The sequence below is a fragment of the Alternaria burnsii genome, assembly GCF_013036055.1.
Source record: "Alternaria burnsii strain CBS107.38 chromosome Unknown 733, whole genome shotgun sequence".
Lineage (NCBI taxonomy): Eukaryota > Fungi > Ascomycota > Dothideomycetes > Pleosporales > Pleosporaceae > Alternaria > Alternaria burnsii.
Genome location: NW_024066130.1, coordinates 279,703 through 297,424, shown reverse-complemented (window position 1 = coordinate 297,424; position 17,722 = coordinate 279,703). Strand labels below are relative to the sequence as shown.

Genomic DNA, 17,722 nt, shown 5'->3' with positions numbered 1-17,722 from the left:
TGCCCGAATGTTCGTCTAGTGAGGTCCAAGTCGGCCCTGATATATACTAGGAAACCACGTGGGAAGCCCTGGACCGGAAACTTAATCTGACAAGAGTTCCAACATGCTACTCATCTTACAACCTTTGGCCAAGAAAAGCCCCTCAGACGTGCCAGAGTGCTCGAAGAGAACCAGACTGCGCCTTCCGAAGCCACCAAACTTTGCGGTCTGGCGAACACGAGTTGCCAGCTGCACACCAGATTGCTTGGCGGATATTTGGCAACGTGCGCCTTCTGGTATATGATGATGATGCATTTCTCGGATGGGGAAGTACTGCCCAGAAGCATATGAGACAGCCAACAGTGTAGTCAGACGGGGCAATGTAAACATTTGTTTATGATCCGGTCGTTGTCTTGCGGTGTATGAGAGTTTTCTTCAAGACCAGTAATGAAGCGAAAAGCGACAACATCATACCAGGGTTCATGCCAGACAAGCTTTTCAGGTAGCACAAATCATGCAGTCTGCTGCGGAACATAGATCATTGTGAAGTGGCTTTCGTATCCAGGCACCATTGCATGTTGTACTGCAAGCCAGTTGTCATTTGTTTCCCGTTGTGTCCAACGGGACGTAGATTGAACGGAGACTCTTGCGGCTGAGAGACACGACAGCTTCGTTTGTGTATATTACGCGCTACAGACCCAGACCGGGTAATAAGTCGAGGGTTCCCGGGTTTTCAATCTCTCAGCCGGGATGTCGTACGCCTTCCCGCTCATTTTACCTTGTCTCGGGGTGATCTGACGTGGCCTGGCAGCGAATTAGATTTGTGGAGTCTGCTGATGGTGAGAAGTTCGCAGCATTTGACGCATTGGGTCGGGCGGGTCCTGAAGCTCACTTGCGGAGAACCAGATGAGCGAACAAATGTGGTGAAGGCGACGAACCGATGCGTGAGTAGAGACAGTATGGAGCTGCGGGATGACTTACGCGGAACGCTGACGCCAAGACACTAGGCCATTGTTCTTGCCAACCAGGTCATTGGATCCGAAGCCGGACCTCCCGTAAGATGTGAGACCACGGCCGTTTTCACTGACAGGCCTGTACCAAGTCTGGGCACATTCAATCTGTCCAAATGCAGCTGGATGCTCTGACCACGAGTAGACAGTCAATATCAAGTGCTTTTAGAACACAGCATTTACCTATAATAGTTTCCACACCACACATCAAAGCACAAGTCCAATCAGATTGCGAAAACGCTTGGGCAACAGTAAGACGTCAAGGAGATATACTGCTTGCTAAAGCAGGTTCCAGCATCTGTGAAAAGGAGTGACTGTTTGATTGAGTAGAGCGCGCAAAGACTGTCTACTGTTATGCCAAGGCGTTGTCGAATAGGCCATGAGCTGACGTATAATCACATCCAAATGCAACGCCGTTGTGCTTCCCAAGGGTATATCCCATCTATGCATCCAAAATCCATCATGTTAAAACGTAACTCATGAGTAGCGAAATCACCGATTGCGGTCCACATCTTCAGGCGGAGAGCGTCGCTGTAGGCCGGTGTTCGATCGAACAGCATCGACTCCACGCCATACTACCGTAGAAACTGAAGAAGCTAGCTCCCGCAACGAGGTCCCACCTTCTGCTGCCCGTGGAATCTCTCCTGAAGCCCGCCTAGAAGTGGCTGCGGACCAACCAGGCTCGACGTCGTCATCAACTAAGGATGAATCCGAGGGTGCAGACCTGGACATTGGCACAGGCCGTGATGCAGAAGGTGACTCGTTGCGAGTCTCAGCTGCTTCAGTTTGTACGTCTTCTTCGCTAATGGAGAGTCGAGGTGAGCGTGTTGGTGATGCTGACTGTAGCCGATCATGCCAGCTGCGACTCAGAGAGCGTACAACATCGCCTTTACAGATGGGGCATGTTCGCCGGCGCGTGACGAGCCAGGGGGTGCTACTCACGTCAGATTGGAACCGTCAAAAGCTGGGAGGTGGATACTTACATGCAATCCGCATGGAACTCGTGACCACAAGGGAGGCTCATGACTTGACTTACTCCGTCGACGTACTCCTCTAAACAGACGACGCATTCTCTTTGGCGGCCACCATAGCGTCTTCTCCACGCCGCCAGACCTGATTCTTTCTTCTCTTCCTCACGGTCACGAGACGCGTGCTGTACAGATGTTGAAGTGGCCGGCGTCTCTGATACCGTAGTTGAGCGCGACCGAGGTTCTGGTGATCTTGACCGAGTGGATGAGTGCTGAAGTAAGGGTGTGGTTGGGGACGCCGCGCTAGGCGTGGCTGAAGACGATGAATCGCTAATGGTCTGATAGGTTCTGACCGGCAGGCGTTCCACAACAGACTTGGGCGCTCTCCAACGACGACGTCGAATGCGAGACCGGAGAAGGAGGAGAGCGTATACGACAGTCAGTGTGACCAATGGACTGACAACGAGCACGAGTAAAGTATCGAAGAAAGGACTGCTTGAAACGTTCGTGGGCGTAAGCGTGACCCATAGACCTTGGTGATAACTAGTCGTGGGGGATGTCTTGATAATGCCAGAATTTGCGTCGATTATCGAGGTAATGCTTCTAGTGCGCGCGCGCCTGGACGATCCTGACGATACTGTGTCGTGCCTAGAGCCTGACCACCAGGTCCAGAGCTTCTTCCCACCGGTCTTTGTGTTCGCTGGGGTATATTCGCCACTACCGGGCAAGGCATTACTATCAGTTTTGGTACTCAACGGGGTTGCGCTAGCTGCTGTGAGTGCTTCGCTCGTCGATGCAGAAGGAGGCAATAGGTCAGGATCCCGCCAGTCGTGTTCTCCGATGATGAAGCCGTCTGCAGCTCTGGTGGGTGTCGGCGTGGATGCTGTCGATTTGGTCTTGATGGGCTTTTGGTCGTCTTCCCAGTCGCTAATTTCGACCCATTCAAGATCGCCGCTATTCGGTAGTCTCCGACTGCCAGCTTTCAGGGAACTATCGCTTGTCCCAAGACCAAATACAGACAGGAGCGAGTGCAGCCAACCAGCATGCTCACCAGTCGTAGTCTTCTTGCCAGATGTCGATGGGTGCTTCTTTCCTGGGGCCGCTGTTGGTATAGTTCGTAGCGTCCCGGAAGGTGTCGGACGGCTTTTGGCAGTCTTGTCAGATGCTTGTACAGAACTCGAGAGCATTCCATCGGCCGAGAGAAGCGAAGACAAAAGATGCGCGGTTGTGTGTGAAGTAAATAGGGATGGAATCGTGATATTCGAGGTATCTCCTTTGGCGTACATTCGAACGAGGGCACCGCCGCGCACGTCGTCACCCACTATAACAGCTGCACCGCCACGTGATTGTGCCCACTGCACTTTAGCCAAAAATCCACAGCCTCCTCGCTTGAGGAGGACAACCTTGCCAGCGATCTCGGCACCCTCCTGGAGGGACTGGATATCGGCATGTTTGGATCCTGACGTCATGCGCGTGCCAGAGAGGCCTGCTTGCAGGTGGTCGTCTGTGCCATCGTCTGTAGTGGCGGTCTTAGTGTTGTCGTCTCTGGCTCGACGGTTCTCTTTCCTTGAAGGCAAGTCCCTGTCCGGCATGGCACCCTTTGCTTTATCTTTGACATGATCAAGCGGCTGCGAAGCGCTGACAAGGTCATCGCTGCCGTCTGGCCAACCTGGGACGTCGCTGCATCCTAACTCGCCCGTAGCACCTAATGTATCATCTCCAAAGCCACTACCGATCCATAGCGGACCACTCAAGCCCTCTTTAGGTAGTGCTGGGCCAAACGCGGCAGGTCTGGCAAGGAAAAAAGTCGAGTTATCGTCGGTCAAACTGATGATAGCAGAGGGCGGAAACAAGGAGCTGGGCGACGTGAAGGAAAACAAGGCTTTGAAACTGCCCTGGTTCGATGCAACAGATGCTCGCTCCTGCGCTTCATCCTGTGATTTGCCTACTATCATATATAGAAGCAGCGTAACGGCTAGTAGGGTCGTGGATAGCGACAGCAGCAGACGGAGTGGACGCATGTTTGCGGAGGCAGCCGGGGGCGGCGGGAGAGGTGGAAAGCGACAAAAGCAGCAGAATGTGCTGGATATCTAGGAGAATTGAGGCATCGACTGAGGTCAGGAGACAGACGCGACGTGGTCCCGTTTGAGGTGGGTCACGCGGGGCGGATCGAGAGTGAAGGGTAGGAAGCAATGGATGATGCGGTAATAACACACCCGCAGGCGGGCAGGTTGTCACTACTTGTGTGGCGCAAGGCGATAAATGGCGCACATGTGCAGGAAGGCTTGTCGCAATGAGGGCAGATAGGCAGGAAACGGGCTGAAGAAAAAGAAGTGGACAAGGACGTGACTGGGAGTGAAAGACTGCAGGTGGCCGGAGCCCGATGATGTCGTGATGGTTCCGGGACCCTGGTGGAAACGCGCGTGACGGACGCCAAGCATGCTGCTCCCCGCAATCGACTATGCTGGAAGCGTCAGCGACACCAAAACATCGCGTCAGCCTTATCGTGTCTTCCGTGTCAGTGGGTGAAGCTGGAGTTGTGCGACAGAAGACGACAACGTCACGGACAAGGTAAAAATGCCAACGCGTCTGTGGCATGCATGTGGCTGCTGCGGCGCGTATCTCTTCAATGATGAAGATAAAGGTGCAGTAGCCTTCGCATGACCGTCTACAGAGAGCAAGAGGTTCAAAACCCCATTGCACAGACAAAAGGCGTCGAGCTGAGGTTGCTGGACATGTCCGCTCTGACAGACACTCACTCCCAGTCACTCCTTCCTCGTCAACATGCCCGCATCGCTCTTGACTTTTGCTTTCCTCAGAACTCAGCATCGACTGGCAAGCACGTCCGTCAACCCTCGACGTGCCTTTGACTTTTGCCCCTTCCCTTTCCTATCGTGCCATCATGCTGCTCCCATCTTCTCCCTCGCTCGTTCAACTTTTTACTTTACACCTTTCACACCTTCAGCTCCTCATACACCTAGTCATCAGCTTTCAAACTTCCCTACAGCCCTTTTCCTAGTTGCTACATTCCTAAGCTCTACCTGCTCGGCTGCCAATCTCAGGCCGCGTCTTTCTCACCTACCTGACCTATTAAACAGTCCTTATCGTACGTGTTCTGCTTCAGTCTCTCACAAATACGAGCTTACACTGGCATCCTTCAGTGGCACTCATGAACCACCAGCGCCCCTCGGAGAGCTTCATGGCCTTGCCAGGCATGAAGCCCAGGTACACAGAAGACCCCAACCGCCCTGGAGAGACACGCCTAGCTGGTTTCGCATGGCTACCCAATAGGGCTCGCCACCTCTTCATCTCTTTCCTGGGGGAATTAGTCGGCACCTTCCTCTTTCTTTTCTTCGCCTTCGCAGCTACACAGGTCGCGAACAATCTTCGAGGTACCCGATCCATGGACGTCGGATCATTGTTGTACATCTCGTTGGCGTTCGGCTTCTCCTTGGCAGTCACTGTCTGGGTCTTCTTCCGCGTCAGTGGAGGCTTGTTCAACCCCGCTGTATGTACTATCAGGCGAGCCAACTCGGAAGCGACCGCTAACATGACCCAGGTCACCATCGCCATGGGTCTTGTTGGAGCACTCGGCTGGATGAAGGTTTTGCTGTTGATCGTTGCGCAATTACTCGGTGCCGTCGCTGCTGCCGCTGTTGTGTCCGGGCTGTTTCCAGGGCCACTATCTGTGAACACCACCCTCAGCCGTGAAACATCTATCACGCGAGGCCTGTTCATTGAGATGTTCCTGACCTTTATGCTCCTCCTTACCATTTTCATGTTGGCGGCAGAGAAGCACAAAGCAACCTTCATTGCCCCGATCGGCATCGGACTAGCATTATTCATTGCTGAGCTCGCTGGTAAGCGCCTGCCGACTCTGCCAGAAATACCCCGATGCTGATACAAATAGGTGTTTACTTCACGGGAGGCTCCTTGAACCCAGCTCGTTCTCTCGGACCTGCCGTTGTTACCGGCGTATGGCCTGGACACCACTGGATTTACTGGTTGGGTCCTATCCTCGGCGCCATCCTCGCAGTCATCTTTTACCGCCTGATGAAGCTGCTCGAGTACGAGACTGCCAACCCCGGTGCAGACCACGATGGCCGTGAAGCATACCATGAGCATGGAGTTGGCAGGAGCTCTACTCAATATGAGGTTTCTGGTGGTGAGTTTTCAGCGCTTCCATTAGGGCAAAACTGAACACTCTGCAGCCCGCCATGCGACTGACGGGGCCGACGAGCGTGAACAAGTAAGGAAGCTGCGGTCCAGCTTCATGCTGCCAACCATGATTCAGCGCCAACAGATGCCATCCCTGGACACAATGTCGACAGCTACAGGCTACGTCGAGAAGCCCGCGATACCGATGCCAGCACACATACAGACGTTCGACGGCCATCGATCCGATGTTGTCAACCATCCCGAAGACCGTCCACGTGCCCACCACAAGCGCGGCTCGTCGCAATACGAGATGTCATCCGACTCCAGCTACCGCAACGGGCCGAGTGCGGAGTCAGGCAGCTCAGAGTCTTAGACCGGCTCATCAAACAGCTCGAGCTCACGGTCTCGCCGTTCGCCAAGCGCATAGAATGACAAGTCGCCGAAGAAGGGTATCTTCGACGGCATATTCTACTGGCCTTGCTGCTTCTTGCCACACTTTATCCTCCAGGTCTGTTTCTGTCCTCACACGTAAATAGCCGCTGGTGCTTATCGGTGTGGTGGGTGTTTGAGAAAACAGGGTGGGTATTGCGGTGGTTCGCTACATAGGGTACCTCTTCTGTTCACCTATGGTTTAATACATCAATTCTCGACGTAGATCGAGGGTGTACACTTGAAACGCACTCCCATTACCCACAGATTCTCTAACAGAGTTTTCTGATTCGGCTTACCGCTGCGCCCATCGGCAAGGTTTCTTGACTGCCATTAATGGTATTGGGACCAAATATACAGATACCTACCTTGAGCCGATTTGATGGAAGGCTTCATGCTACGTCGACTATGAGTTGCATCCCAGATGTCGTCCTCTAAGCTTCAGTCGGTTGGGCAGAATACGCACTCGTCCTTCCAAGGGGCCACTAAAGCACTTCCACACGCCATTATGTCTCTGGAAGATCTTCATTAGGGTTGTATGGCCCAAGCTCGCCAGTTACATCGTTCCCGAGAAAGGCAATCCATGGCAGAGTGCAAACTGCAATGCGACGTGGATGCGCAAGTCCCTTCGAACGACGACTCCCACTCACTATGATCGTGACTACAATTGGATGTTGCAAATGTTGTTACGCCCCTCTTTCCAATGAATTTAGTGGAGGGGTAATTGACAAAGCGTTCTTCTTTCGCCAACTGAGGAGAGATGGTAGAAGATGGTCTACTTCTCCACTCGCAGTAAATGTGGCGATGATGAGGCTCAGGACTTTGCGATTTGCCAAAGTCCTTGCAGCCCGTTCGTTCTTTGGTCTTCACCCATCACGTCTTTACGTACCATGCAAAAACATGAGAAACTCTTTCATTGTGTTGCTATACACTTTAGTATACACAGTCCATTCCACCTGGTATACCACTCCACCGCCGCTCGCCTCCATCGAGAGTAAAATCGTCGTTTCGTCGTCGCAAATGGGTGTGGGCGTGGGTGCGCGATATGTTCGAGACACCGACCAGTTTATTGAATCAGAGATGCCGTCAAAGCGTCCGTTATGTAACAAGGTGTGTGTGCCGAACGCGGAAGTCATGCGGCCACATCCACATCTACCAGCGAACCACTTGAGCCTCCCGAAAGAGGAGAGTTCAAAGGCGGATGTGGAGAGCCGCTCAGCTGATACACACTAGGCTTTCATCATCTAGTCGTTCTGTTAGTATGCGCGCGACAGTCAGAATGGCGTCGCAAGGTGGCTTACATGTTATAAACTGGAGGGATAGCGAGAGGAAGTGGGTGTGGGTGCTGGAAAGCTTTTGAAGCTTCTGCAGCGTGGTCTGAGCGGACGCTACCTCGGTTTGGGCATGGTCTTGATCGTGGCTTGGCGCGTCGTTGAGGCATGGCTGCCAGATTCTCATGGACGTCAGAGACATTGTCACCATTGTCAGGGCTTGGTTCATCATTTAGACTTACTATGAGTCTTTTGCGCGCTTCCCGGTACGTAGTGACTCGGGAGGGTAGCATTCGCAGCTCCTACGCAGAAATTTCCAAATTTCGTCGCACAACTCATCACGGGACCACGCCAAAGTGTGTACGGTCATCCTTAGGACATGCATACCGGAACTTTGCAAGCTCACATGATTCTGCGCCCGATGATCATCTGAAGAAGACTCTCGACGAATTCAAGGCTACCAGTGGGTTTGCAGCACCTTTGCAGAGCCAAGCGCTTACCAGATTGCAGTCCGTCCATCCTCTTGGGATTCACTGAACTCAGCATGGGCAAATGTACAGCAGCTACACCAGCTTCTTGGAGAACAGATTGAACTCGTTGGCTACATCGGTACAAGACGGGATGTCAGCCAAAAGCTCTCATTCACCATGCTCCGAAATAAAAACCAAACATTGGTTATTCAACTTATCTCAGGGGAAGAGGACGGTGAACTCAGTACAGTAGATGCACATGCCTGTTTACGATCGTTGAAAGAGTGGACTCCTGTTCTTGTAAGAGGAAGGCTCAAGGAGCGTCCACTAGCCAGGCACAAGTTCGTCGACGGCATCAAGTTGATCGATGCTCGCGAGATTGTTGTGCAGCACGTGCAGCCCCTCAACGACATTTCCGAAGACATCATCGTCAAGAATGACACAGTGTTTGGTCCAGACCAACGCCATCTGCAGCTTCGTACAAACAAAGAATTGCGCGAGGATATCTTTACGCGGGCGAAAGCCATGTCGCGGGCAAGATTGCACCTTAACTCGGGGCAATGGAGGGAGATTGAGACGCCCATACTTTTCAAGTCGACACCTGAGGGCGCAAGAGAGTTCCTCGTACCAACACGACAGAAGGGCCTAGCATACGCATTACCACAAAGTCCACAGCAATATAAGCAAATCTTAATGGCGTCTGGCATCACAAAATACTATCAGTTCGCTCGGTGTTTTCGAGACGAGGATTTGAGGGCTGATAGGCAGCCAGAATTCACCCAGGTCAGTACCATGCACTGCACTATCAAGCCGTCGCTAATCGTGGACCAGCTCGATATGGAGATGTCCTTCGCTAACGAAGAAGATGTCATGAACGAAACTGAGAACCTTCTCAGACAACTCTGGTACAGAGTTCTAAAGCAAAAGACACCAGAAAAATTCCAGCGGATGAAATATCAGACTGCGATGGCTCACTACGGATCTGATAAACCGGATCTACGCTACGAATCAAAGGTATGTTAAGATGCCGTAACATGATCACTGCTTTCGACTAACGGCGCGTAGATACATACCATCACTGAACATCTGACACCAGATTTGATAGGAAAAATCACCTCGCTACAGGATCCGGCAGTCGATGCTATCAAGATTTCAATATCTGAAGATCCCAAGGTTACCCGCAAATTCGTTTCCAGCTTCCTCGACAGTCCAGATGGGAAGGTATATCTGGACAATCCGGACGGCCAACCAGGTATCTTCATCGGGGATCTGTCGCAGCCCATGCAAGGTCTCGGACCTTTAGGCCGCCAGTACGAGATGGAAGGTCCCGAATCTCTGAAGCCAGAGAACGGGGACCTTCTCATTCTTCAAGCGCGTCCCAATGTGCCATTCTCTGGTGGCTCAACCATGCTGGGAAACTTGCGTCTTGCTCTCCACAAGGCAGCTATAGCGCAAGGCCTGATGGAAGCGCCGGCGAAAGACGTCTTCAAATTTGTCTGGATCACGGACTTTCCACTATTCACACCGTCGAGTGACAGTGAACCAGGGCAAGGTGGCTCAGCAGGCTTCTCATCGACCCACCACCCTTTCACTGCCCCAAAGCTACCCGAGGACGTTGACAAGCTACTCACAGATCCTTCTTCCGCGGTAGCAGCGCACTACGACATTGTCCTCAACGGCGTAGAACTTGGTGGCGGTAGTCGCCGTATTCACTCCGCCGCTATGCAAGAATTCATCTTCAAGGACATTCTCAAGATGAAACCTGAGCGTGTAGAGGACTTCAGACATCTGCTCGACGTATTGAGGAGCGGATGTCCACCCCATGCAGGTATTGCGCTGGGATGGGATAGGCTGATGGCCGTCATGTGTGGACGGGAGAGTGTGAGGGACGTCATTGCTTTCCCGAAAAGTGGGCGAGGCGAGGATATGTTGGTCAAGAGCCCGAATCGGATGACTGATGAGCAGTTGGCTACGTATCATCTGAGTTTGAGAGACTAGGTCGAGGGGTGGACTTGTCAAATGTACGATAAAGATGTTCAACATGTATTAGTACTGTCAGGTGCATGAGCTATATGTCGATCGGGTTATAAAGTTCACCACTCTATCCGTGCCACTCCATGTACGAATTGTGGAGCCTCGACAGTCTCTGTTGTAAGGCACTTCAAGAACACGTAAGACAACAATAATGCTAGATAACAAGTTGCAGTCGGACGAGGAACACTGCAATGCAGTCATACCTAAAACGAGTGTGATAGGCTGTCGATCCTGGGAACAGCAAACATTGGTTCGTTGAACGAAAGGATCACTAGCGCTTACCTCGGGGTAAATGTCCCTCTACGGAAAACTGAACAGCATTGTTAGTAGTAAGATGCCCGTTTGAGGCAAGAGTCAGGCATGTTTATATTACATCCAGGGTGATATCGTGTAGTGCATGTAGGGGAACGCTGAGGTGTCGGGACAATAGAGCTCGAATCTACAATGCAATGCTTTTTGATACTAACTATGATGCTATATAAAGCGACATGCACCCTCTGTCAGTTGTTAGCGCAACATCTCCTAGTCTTGCGTGAGCCCATTGTCGCTCAAGAGCCACCATTCTTTTCCCTACTGCCATTATGGAACAGCCCGAGTTCCAGATACCGGAAGAATATGCATCAAAAGTGACCCGAGTCGAGTCCAAGGACAAGCGAACAGATGCTGAGATCTTAAAAACCTTGATGACGCATGCGCCCATCACTTCTGAGAAGAATATCTGGACCTACTGGCATGCCGGCGTCCAGAACATGCCCAAGTGGACACAACGCAACATCATCAACTGGGTGCGCCTCCATGGCCCCGAATGGACAGTTCGCGTACTCGACACAGTACCAGACTCACCGAATCACGCATTGACTTGGATCGCGACTGAAGATCTTCCGCAAGCATTTGTAAAGGGTACGATGACGGGTCCATACGTAGGGCCTCATAGCGCCGACTTTCTGCGTGGCGCAGCACTGTACACGTACGGCGGAGTATGGATGGACGTTGGATGTATCCTTTTCCGCCACCTCGATAGCGTATGTTGGGCCCGGCTTGTGGACGACACAAGTCCATTTAGCGTTGCTGCGCCACTGATATACGGACAATTTATTGCGAATCACATCGTGGCATCTCGCAAAGGCGACGAGTTCATCAGGAATTGGTGCGTTGACTCACTGATGCATCCGTAAGATGATCCATTATACTGACTTTGAACAGGCATCTGATCTTCTTGGAGCTATGGAAAGGACGCACAGACTATTCCGGCGTATGTCAGTCGCCCCTGATTAACTTCATCCAAAAGTTGGATTTTGAGGAACTGGCCGAGGCGGGGTATAGGTGGGATTGGAAATTGGATGTGCAAACCATCATTGGATACATTGGACAAGTCTTCGCCTGGATGCGTTTGACATGGCTGCAGGAGCCCGATGGCGGCTTCGATGGCGTCAACTACTGGGCTAAGAAAGTCTTACTGTGGAACGCGCTTCCTGAAGACTTCCCTGCTGAGACAACCATTGGATTCGATGGCGCGGATATTCTCAGATTCTTTGCTGCCAGACTAGACGCTGATGGAGATGACGCAGGACATGAGAAGGCGAAGAACGCAGCATGGAACATGATAGCGCAGAGTGTGATGCAAAAGATCACTCATGGTAAGGAGCTGTGCCATAAGCCTCATTGTGGTACGTTGCTTGACCTTCCGGAAAATGAAGGTAAGGATATGGCGCCCGGCACTTTCGGAGAGCTGCTGCGCTACGGGAGTGTGCACTTGGAACAGACGAGAGAGATGCAATACATCGAGGCAGCTGTTGTTGAGTCCGAGTTGATACTTCGGAAAGGACTCCTAGAGGTGTGAACGGGAAGTGCACGTGTCTCGAAAATCTAGGCGGCGATGAGGTAGCCCATTCGATGTCCTCGTGTCATCGGTAATCAACGTAGAAAACCCGAATATTGATGGGTGCCCAGATTGAGGCAGTGCAAACGATAGTCTTCTAGGCTTCATAACAAGACTTGTGTTCAGATGAGCAGGTAATCCAGACCATCAGCTCGGCGGCGACAAGGGGTCAGTGCGCGTGATGACATCACACCTTCCGTCCATGGCTTCTCCGAGGATAAGCCAAGACAGGTACGCTTGTAAATCGCGCTTCCTTTCCGCCGCCAGCAAGCTTGGGACACTATTGTCATCTGGAAGAGCTGTCTGAGTCTCGACAGACGGCGGCTCCGATTACGAAGATGATGCGCCACAGTCACTGCGCCACAGATCCAGCCACAGGAGGGCGAGGGCTGTACCAGGCTGCCCTTTTGCCCTTCGATGACGTTTTACAGGGCTGTATACGCTCGAATCGTCCCTTATCGCAAAGTTGCTAAGCTGTCGGTCTCAGTACCGCTCCTGTGATAATGAAGATCTGGAGCAGAGAGCGGAGTATGCGACAAGTCGCAATCGCAATAAGACCGATTAGGCTGTCACCAAGACAAGGCAGATTCGGTCGAGCGCATACACAGGTGTCACTGGTAGATTCCGATTGGAGCGATCCGAGGTTTGCCTCAGGCCTTCTTGCACATCTGATCGTTTCTTTCATCCAAGACGACAAAGAGACATGAACGGCTCCGTGTCTTGTCTCCCGGATGCAATAGCAAAACCTGATGCAGTACTGTACAAGCTGTGCAGGCTGTGCATGTAAGAGATTTCGATGTTCTGACGATTCGAAGCTGGGCAGGGAACTTCGCTACTGCTTCTCCTTTATCGCCGTCAAAGAATGGCCAAAAAAAAAGAATAGGCATGAATCGATTGACACCTCAGCAGCAAGTTGTCTTCAAGCAGACATGTTATGTAGATACCGACAGAGCTGGAAATCAGATAGAACTAGGCCCAACGTGGTTTGGATCACGGCAAAGCCTCAGTGGCGCCCGAGTGGCGCAGTTTAAGCCCTGCTAGCCTCACTTCGATCTGCACGGTAGGCAGCGAAGCGATACTCAATCGTAACTTCAATCTAACGGTCATTTTTTATCGCCATCTCGTTTCCCTTCCAACAGTTTCCAGTGGTTGTCCGTAGCGACGCGATGGCAGCGGAAGATGAGGGTCTCCGCGCTTCATTGCGCTCGGATGGGGTCTGCACTGCCCCCTTTCCAAGACCGCCGGACTCTTGACACCCGCTCATCTCGCTATCAACAACGTTAGTCGCCAAAAGCATCAAATCTCGCCTCGCTTGGCGACGAGTCTACAGCTGGACCATCTATGCGACGTACGCGCAAGGCTATGCTCTCGTAGATTCTACCAGGGTTTCAACGTTCAGATGTCATCTGCGCTGAGAAGGCGAAAAAGCGCCGCGGTATTATCATTCCTCAGGAGCCTACTAGTTGCCAAGGGAGGCTCTGGCAAGAGACGTATCACACCGAGTGGACTAATATCGCGCACCAAGCGCCTGGCAGTCTTGGATGAGGTCCACACTTACACAGCCCGCCTCTTGAGTATAGGTATGGCGACTGGGGATGCGTCCTTCAGCTTATTAGAATCCAACCCTTACCCTACCGTCACGTAAATACAATCTCGTGCATTACAACTTGTGGCTACATTTCTCGAGTATTTTTATTGTAGCATCGTTATTTCATCATCATGGAGTCCGGCAAACTTGCCCCTCCGACGCTCCAAATCAACACGAGACAGCGTGCGCTGAGTCAGGCTGACACTGTCACTTCGCAAACATCAGACCCATTCCGGACGCCGATATCGCCGAGTAATGCGTCCACAAGCGGTGTATCTACTGTAGTGGGAGACTACGACGCAGCGTTGCAACAGGAGTTGCGCGCTGAAGCGGCAACAGACAGCAACAACCCGTTCGCGTTCACACCATCACAACTCAGCAAGCTTCTGAACCCCAAATCACTTGCTGTTTACCAGGCTCTCGGCGGCATTCATGGTATCGCGGCTGGTCTACAAACAAACATCCACACTGGTCTCAGTGCCGACGAATCGACTGTTCCCCGGCATATCTCCTTCGACGAAGCAACGAATCCCCAGACACCGACCAAAGAGAAAGAGTCAAGTCGACCGCCAAGCAATGGAAAGCCATTCGAGGATCGAATCCGCATCCACGGACGAAACGTGCTGCCACCGAAGAAAGTCACTCCTCTATGGAGACTGATCTGGAATGCCTACAACGATACGGTATTGATCGTTCTTACCGTTGCAGCGGCGATATCCTTGGCCCTCGGACTGTACGAGACCTTCGGTGCAGAGCACGAACCAGGCGCCCCAACGCCTGTTGACTGGGTTGAGGGTTGCGCGATTGTCGTGGCAATCGTTATTGTCGTGCTCGTCACAGCTGTTAATGACTGGCAGAAGGAAGCAGCGTTTGCAAAGCTCAATGCAAAGAAGGAACAACGCGATATCAAAGTCACTCGATCTGGAAGGACGGAAATGATCAGCATCTATGATGTTCTGGCAGGAGATATCATTCACATGGAGCCTGGAGATATCATTCCCGTCGATGGAATCTTCGTAGACGGCTCCGACGTCAAGTGCGATGAGTCTTCTGCTACGGGAGAATCGGATGCCATGCGAAAGACCCCAGGTGCTGCTGTCATGAAGGCGCTAGAATCTGGACAGCCGGCAAAGAACCTCGATCCTTTTGTCATCTCTGGTGCAAAGGTGCTTGAAGGCGTCGGTACCTTCATGGCAACTTCGGTTGGAGAGCACAGCAGTTTCGGCCAGATCATGATGTCCGTCCGCGTCGAGATCGAGGCTACACCACTGCAAGAGAAGCTAGGCAAGCTCGCTATGGCTATTGCCTATCTCGGAACCACAGCTGCAGGTATCTTGTTCTTCGTCCTTTTGTTTCGCTTTGTTGGTGGACTCTCTGGCGACACCCGCAGCGCGTCGGCAAAGGGCTCAGCCTTCATGGATATCCTCATCGTCGCTGTTACCATCATTGTGGTTGCAGTGCCTGAAGGCCTTCCATTAGCTGTAACATTGGCACTGGCCTTTGCTACAACCAAGATGTTGAAGGAGAACAACCTTGTCAGAATCCTACGGGCATGTGAGACCATGGGAAATGCCACGGCTATCTGCTCTGACAAGACTGGTACTTTGGTAAGTGCTACACAAAAGCTCGACATGAGCGCAGGCTAACATCTCCAGACAACCAACCGAATGACCGTCGTCGCCGGCACGTTTGGTACTACCAGCTTCGTCCACGCTGACTCCGCCAATTCGGACAAGGACCAAACCATTTCAGCATGGGCATCCCAGGTTTCACCGGCTGCGAAGGAGCTTCTCATCCAATCTATCGCAATCAACTCGACTGCATTCGAAGGCCAAGAGGATGGCAAGCCAGTCTTCGTCGGTTCCAAGACCGAGACCGCGCTGCTTGAGCTCGCCAAAGACCACCTTGGACTCGTTTCTCTATCAGAGACTCGTGTTAACGGACAGGTCATACACATGTTTCCTTTCGACTCGGCTAAAAAGTGTATGGGCGCTGTAGTCGAGCTTTCAAAAGGCCAGTACCGCCTTGTCGTCAAAGGAGCATCCGAGATCCTTCTCAGGCTTGCATCCGAATTCGCACATTTCGAGACCCTTCAGGCGGAGTCGCTTTCCGAAGAATACCGCCAGCTGTTGACCGATACAATCAATGCGTACGCGAATAGGTCCCTCAGAACCATCGGCTTGGTCTACCGCGATTTCTCGCAATGGCCACCGGTTGATGCTGAACTCACCGAGGGTGGCAGTGTCGACTTCGCCTCCCTACTGCGCGATCTTACATTCTTCGGCCTCGTCGGAATCCAGGACCCTGTGCGCCCCGGTGTGCCTGAGGCAGTTCGCAAGGCACAGAAGGCTGGTGTTACAGTGCGCATGGTTACTGGTGACAACATGCAAACCGCACGAGCGATTGCTACGGAATGCCTCATCTACACTGAAGGTGGCTTGGTGATGGAAGGACCTGACTTCCGCCGCCTTTCTACCGAACAGCTTGACGAGATGCTGCCCCGCTTGCAGGTATTGGCCCGCTCTTCGCCCGAGGACAAGCGTATCCTGGTCACTCGACTGAAGGCCCTTGGTGAGATTGTTGCTGTTACTGGTGATGGTACGAACGATGCTCCAGCACTCAAGGCTGCCAACGTTGGATTCTCCATGGTATCCGGCACTGAGGTCGCCAAGGAAGCATCTTCGATCATTCTCATGGACGACAACTTTTCATCAATCATCACTGCTTTGATGTGGGGACGAGCTGTCAATGATGCTGTGCAAAAGTTCCTCCAAGTAAGTTGCAGTCAATATACCTTTCCAGTTTCTCCTGCTAACAAGAGTAGTTCCAAATCACCGTCAACATCACCGCAGTTGTTCTCGCGTTTGTCACCGCGGTGTACGATGACGAAATGAAGCCCGCACTACGAGCTGTTCAGCTCCTCTGGGTCAACTTGATCATGGATACTTTCGCTGCGCTCGCGCTCGCTACCGACCCACCGACCGAGAAGATCCTTGATCGTCCACCACAGGGCAAGGGCCCTCTAATTACGATAACCATGTGGAAGCAGATCACCGGTCAGAACATCTACAAGATCACAGTCATCTTCGTGCTATATTTCGCTGGTGGCGACATCCTTGGCTACGATCTATCAGACCCCAACAAGCAACTCGAGCTCGACACTGTCATCTTCAACAGCTTCGTTTGGATGCAGATCTTCAATATCTTCAACAACAGGCGTCTCGATAACAAGCTTAACGTGCTTGAGGGTATACTCCGCAACTGGTTCTTCATTGGCATCGTCGTCATGATCATTGGACTCCAGGTTCTCATTGTGTTCGTCGGTGGCCGCGCATTCCAGATCAAGCCCGGTGGTATCGATGGTACGCAATGGGCTGTCAGCATCATCACTGGTTTCGTTTGTATCCCATGGGCGGTTCTGATCAGGTATTTCCCTGACGAGTGGTTCGCTGTTATCGCGCGAGTTGTCGGCAAGCCTGTCGTCGTGGTCTACAGGTGGTGCTGCAAGGGCTGCCGCAAGATCAAGGGCTTGTTCACCAGGAACAAGAAGGCTGAGGATGTTGACGCCGAGGCTGGTCCTGCACCAGCGATCGTAGTAGTCGGTGACGACTCTAGCGTATCGGAGAACAGGAAATGAGTGTACCAATTACGAGGTGGCATAGATTGAAAACTTGTACGATACTAGATTAGATGAGATATGATACCCCCGAATTCCAATAATATATCTTTACAGCCTTTGCCAAACGCTTTCGCAAGTGTGTATGAATGTTGCATATGTTATGATCTTGTACATTCAAAGTCTTTGAACCATCTACAGAACCGAGCAGGCAGCCTGAATGATAGCGCGCACATGATCGATGAAGCCAGGGCCTCTGATGCAGTAAACGTTACCAGGCTGAACACCACAGCAGACATAATCCGACAGTCCTTCCTGTA

At 52.1% G+C, this 17,722-nt stretch overlaps 4 protein-coding genes across 4 annotated transcripts; 3 read left to right on the top strand and 1 right to left on the bottom strand.

The window, feature by feature from the left end:
• Window positions 1–1,481: 1,481 nt before the first annotated feature.
• On the bottom strand, window positions 1,482–3,978 carry GT037_010781 (pa and ring finger domain-containing protein; the record flags this gene model as incomplete). Its single annotated transcript, XM_038935828.1, has 2 exons — window positions 1,482–1,923; window positions 1,973–3,978. 2 exons carry the CDS (start codon window positions 3,976–3,978, stop codon window positions 1,482–1,484), a joined length of 2,448 nt encoding a protein of 815 aa, XP_038781598.1.
• Window positions 3,979–5,057: 1,079 nt separating this feature from the next.
• On the top strand, window positions 5,058–6,488 carry GT037_010780 (dna mismatch repair protein msh6; the record flags this gene model as incomplete). Its single annotated transcript, XM_038935827.1, has 4 exons — window positions 5,058–5,465; window positions 5,517–5,817; window positions 5,868–6,122; window positions 6,169–6,488. Coding segments are annotated over 4 exons (1,284 nt in total), but the record flags the coding sequence as incomplete, so codon positions are not given.
• Window positions 6,489–8,058: 1,570 nt separating this feature from the next.
• GT037_010779 (aspartyl-trna synthetase) lies at window positions 8,059–12,159 on the top strand (the record flags this gene model as incomplete). Its single annotated transcript, XM_038935826.1, has 8 exons — window positions 8,059–8,081; window positions 8,217–8,278; window positions 8,326–9,068; window positions 9,117–9,299; window positions 9,351–9,681; window positions 9,919–10,213; window positions 10,873–11,466; window positions 11,523–12,159. The coding sequence occupies 8 exons, from the start codon at window positions 8,059–8,061 to the stop codon at window positions 12,157–12,159; spliced, it is 2,868 nt and encodes a 955-aa protein (XP_038781596.1).
• A 1,758-nt stretch (window positions 12,160–13,917) lies between these two features.
• GT037_010778 (plasma membrane calcium-transporting atpase 2) lies at window positions 13,918–17,423 on the top strand (the record flags this gene model as incomplete). Its single annotated transcript, XM_038935825.1, has 3 exons — window positions 13,918–15,393; window positions 15,442–16,560; window positions 16,611–17,423. The coding sequence occupies 3 exons, from the start codon at window positions 13,918–13,920 to the stop codon at window positions 17,421–17,423; spliced, it is 3,408 nt and encodes a 1,135-aa protein (XP_038781595.1).
• Between the last annotated feature and the right edge of the window lie 299 nt (window positions 17,424–17,722).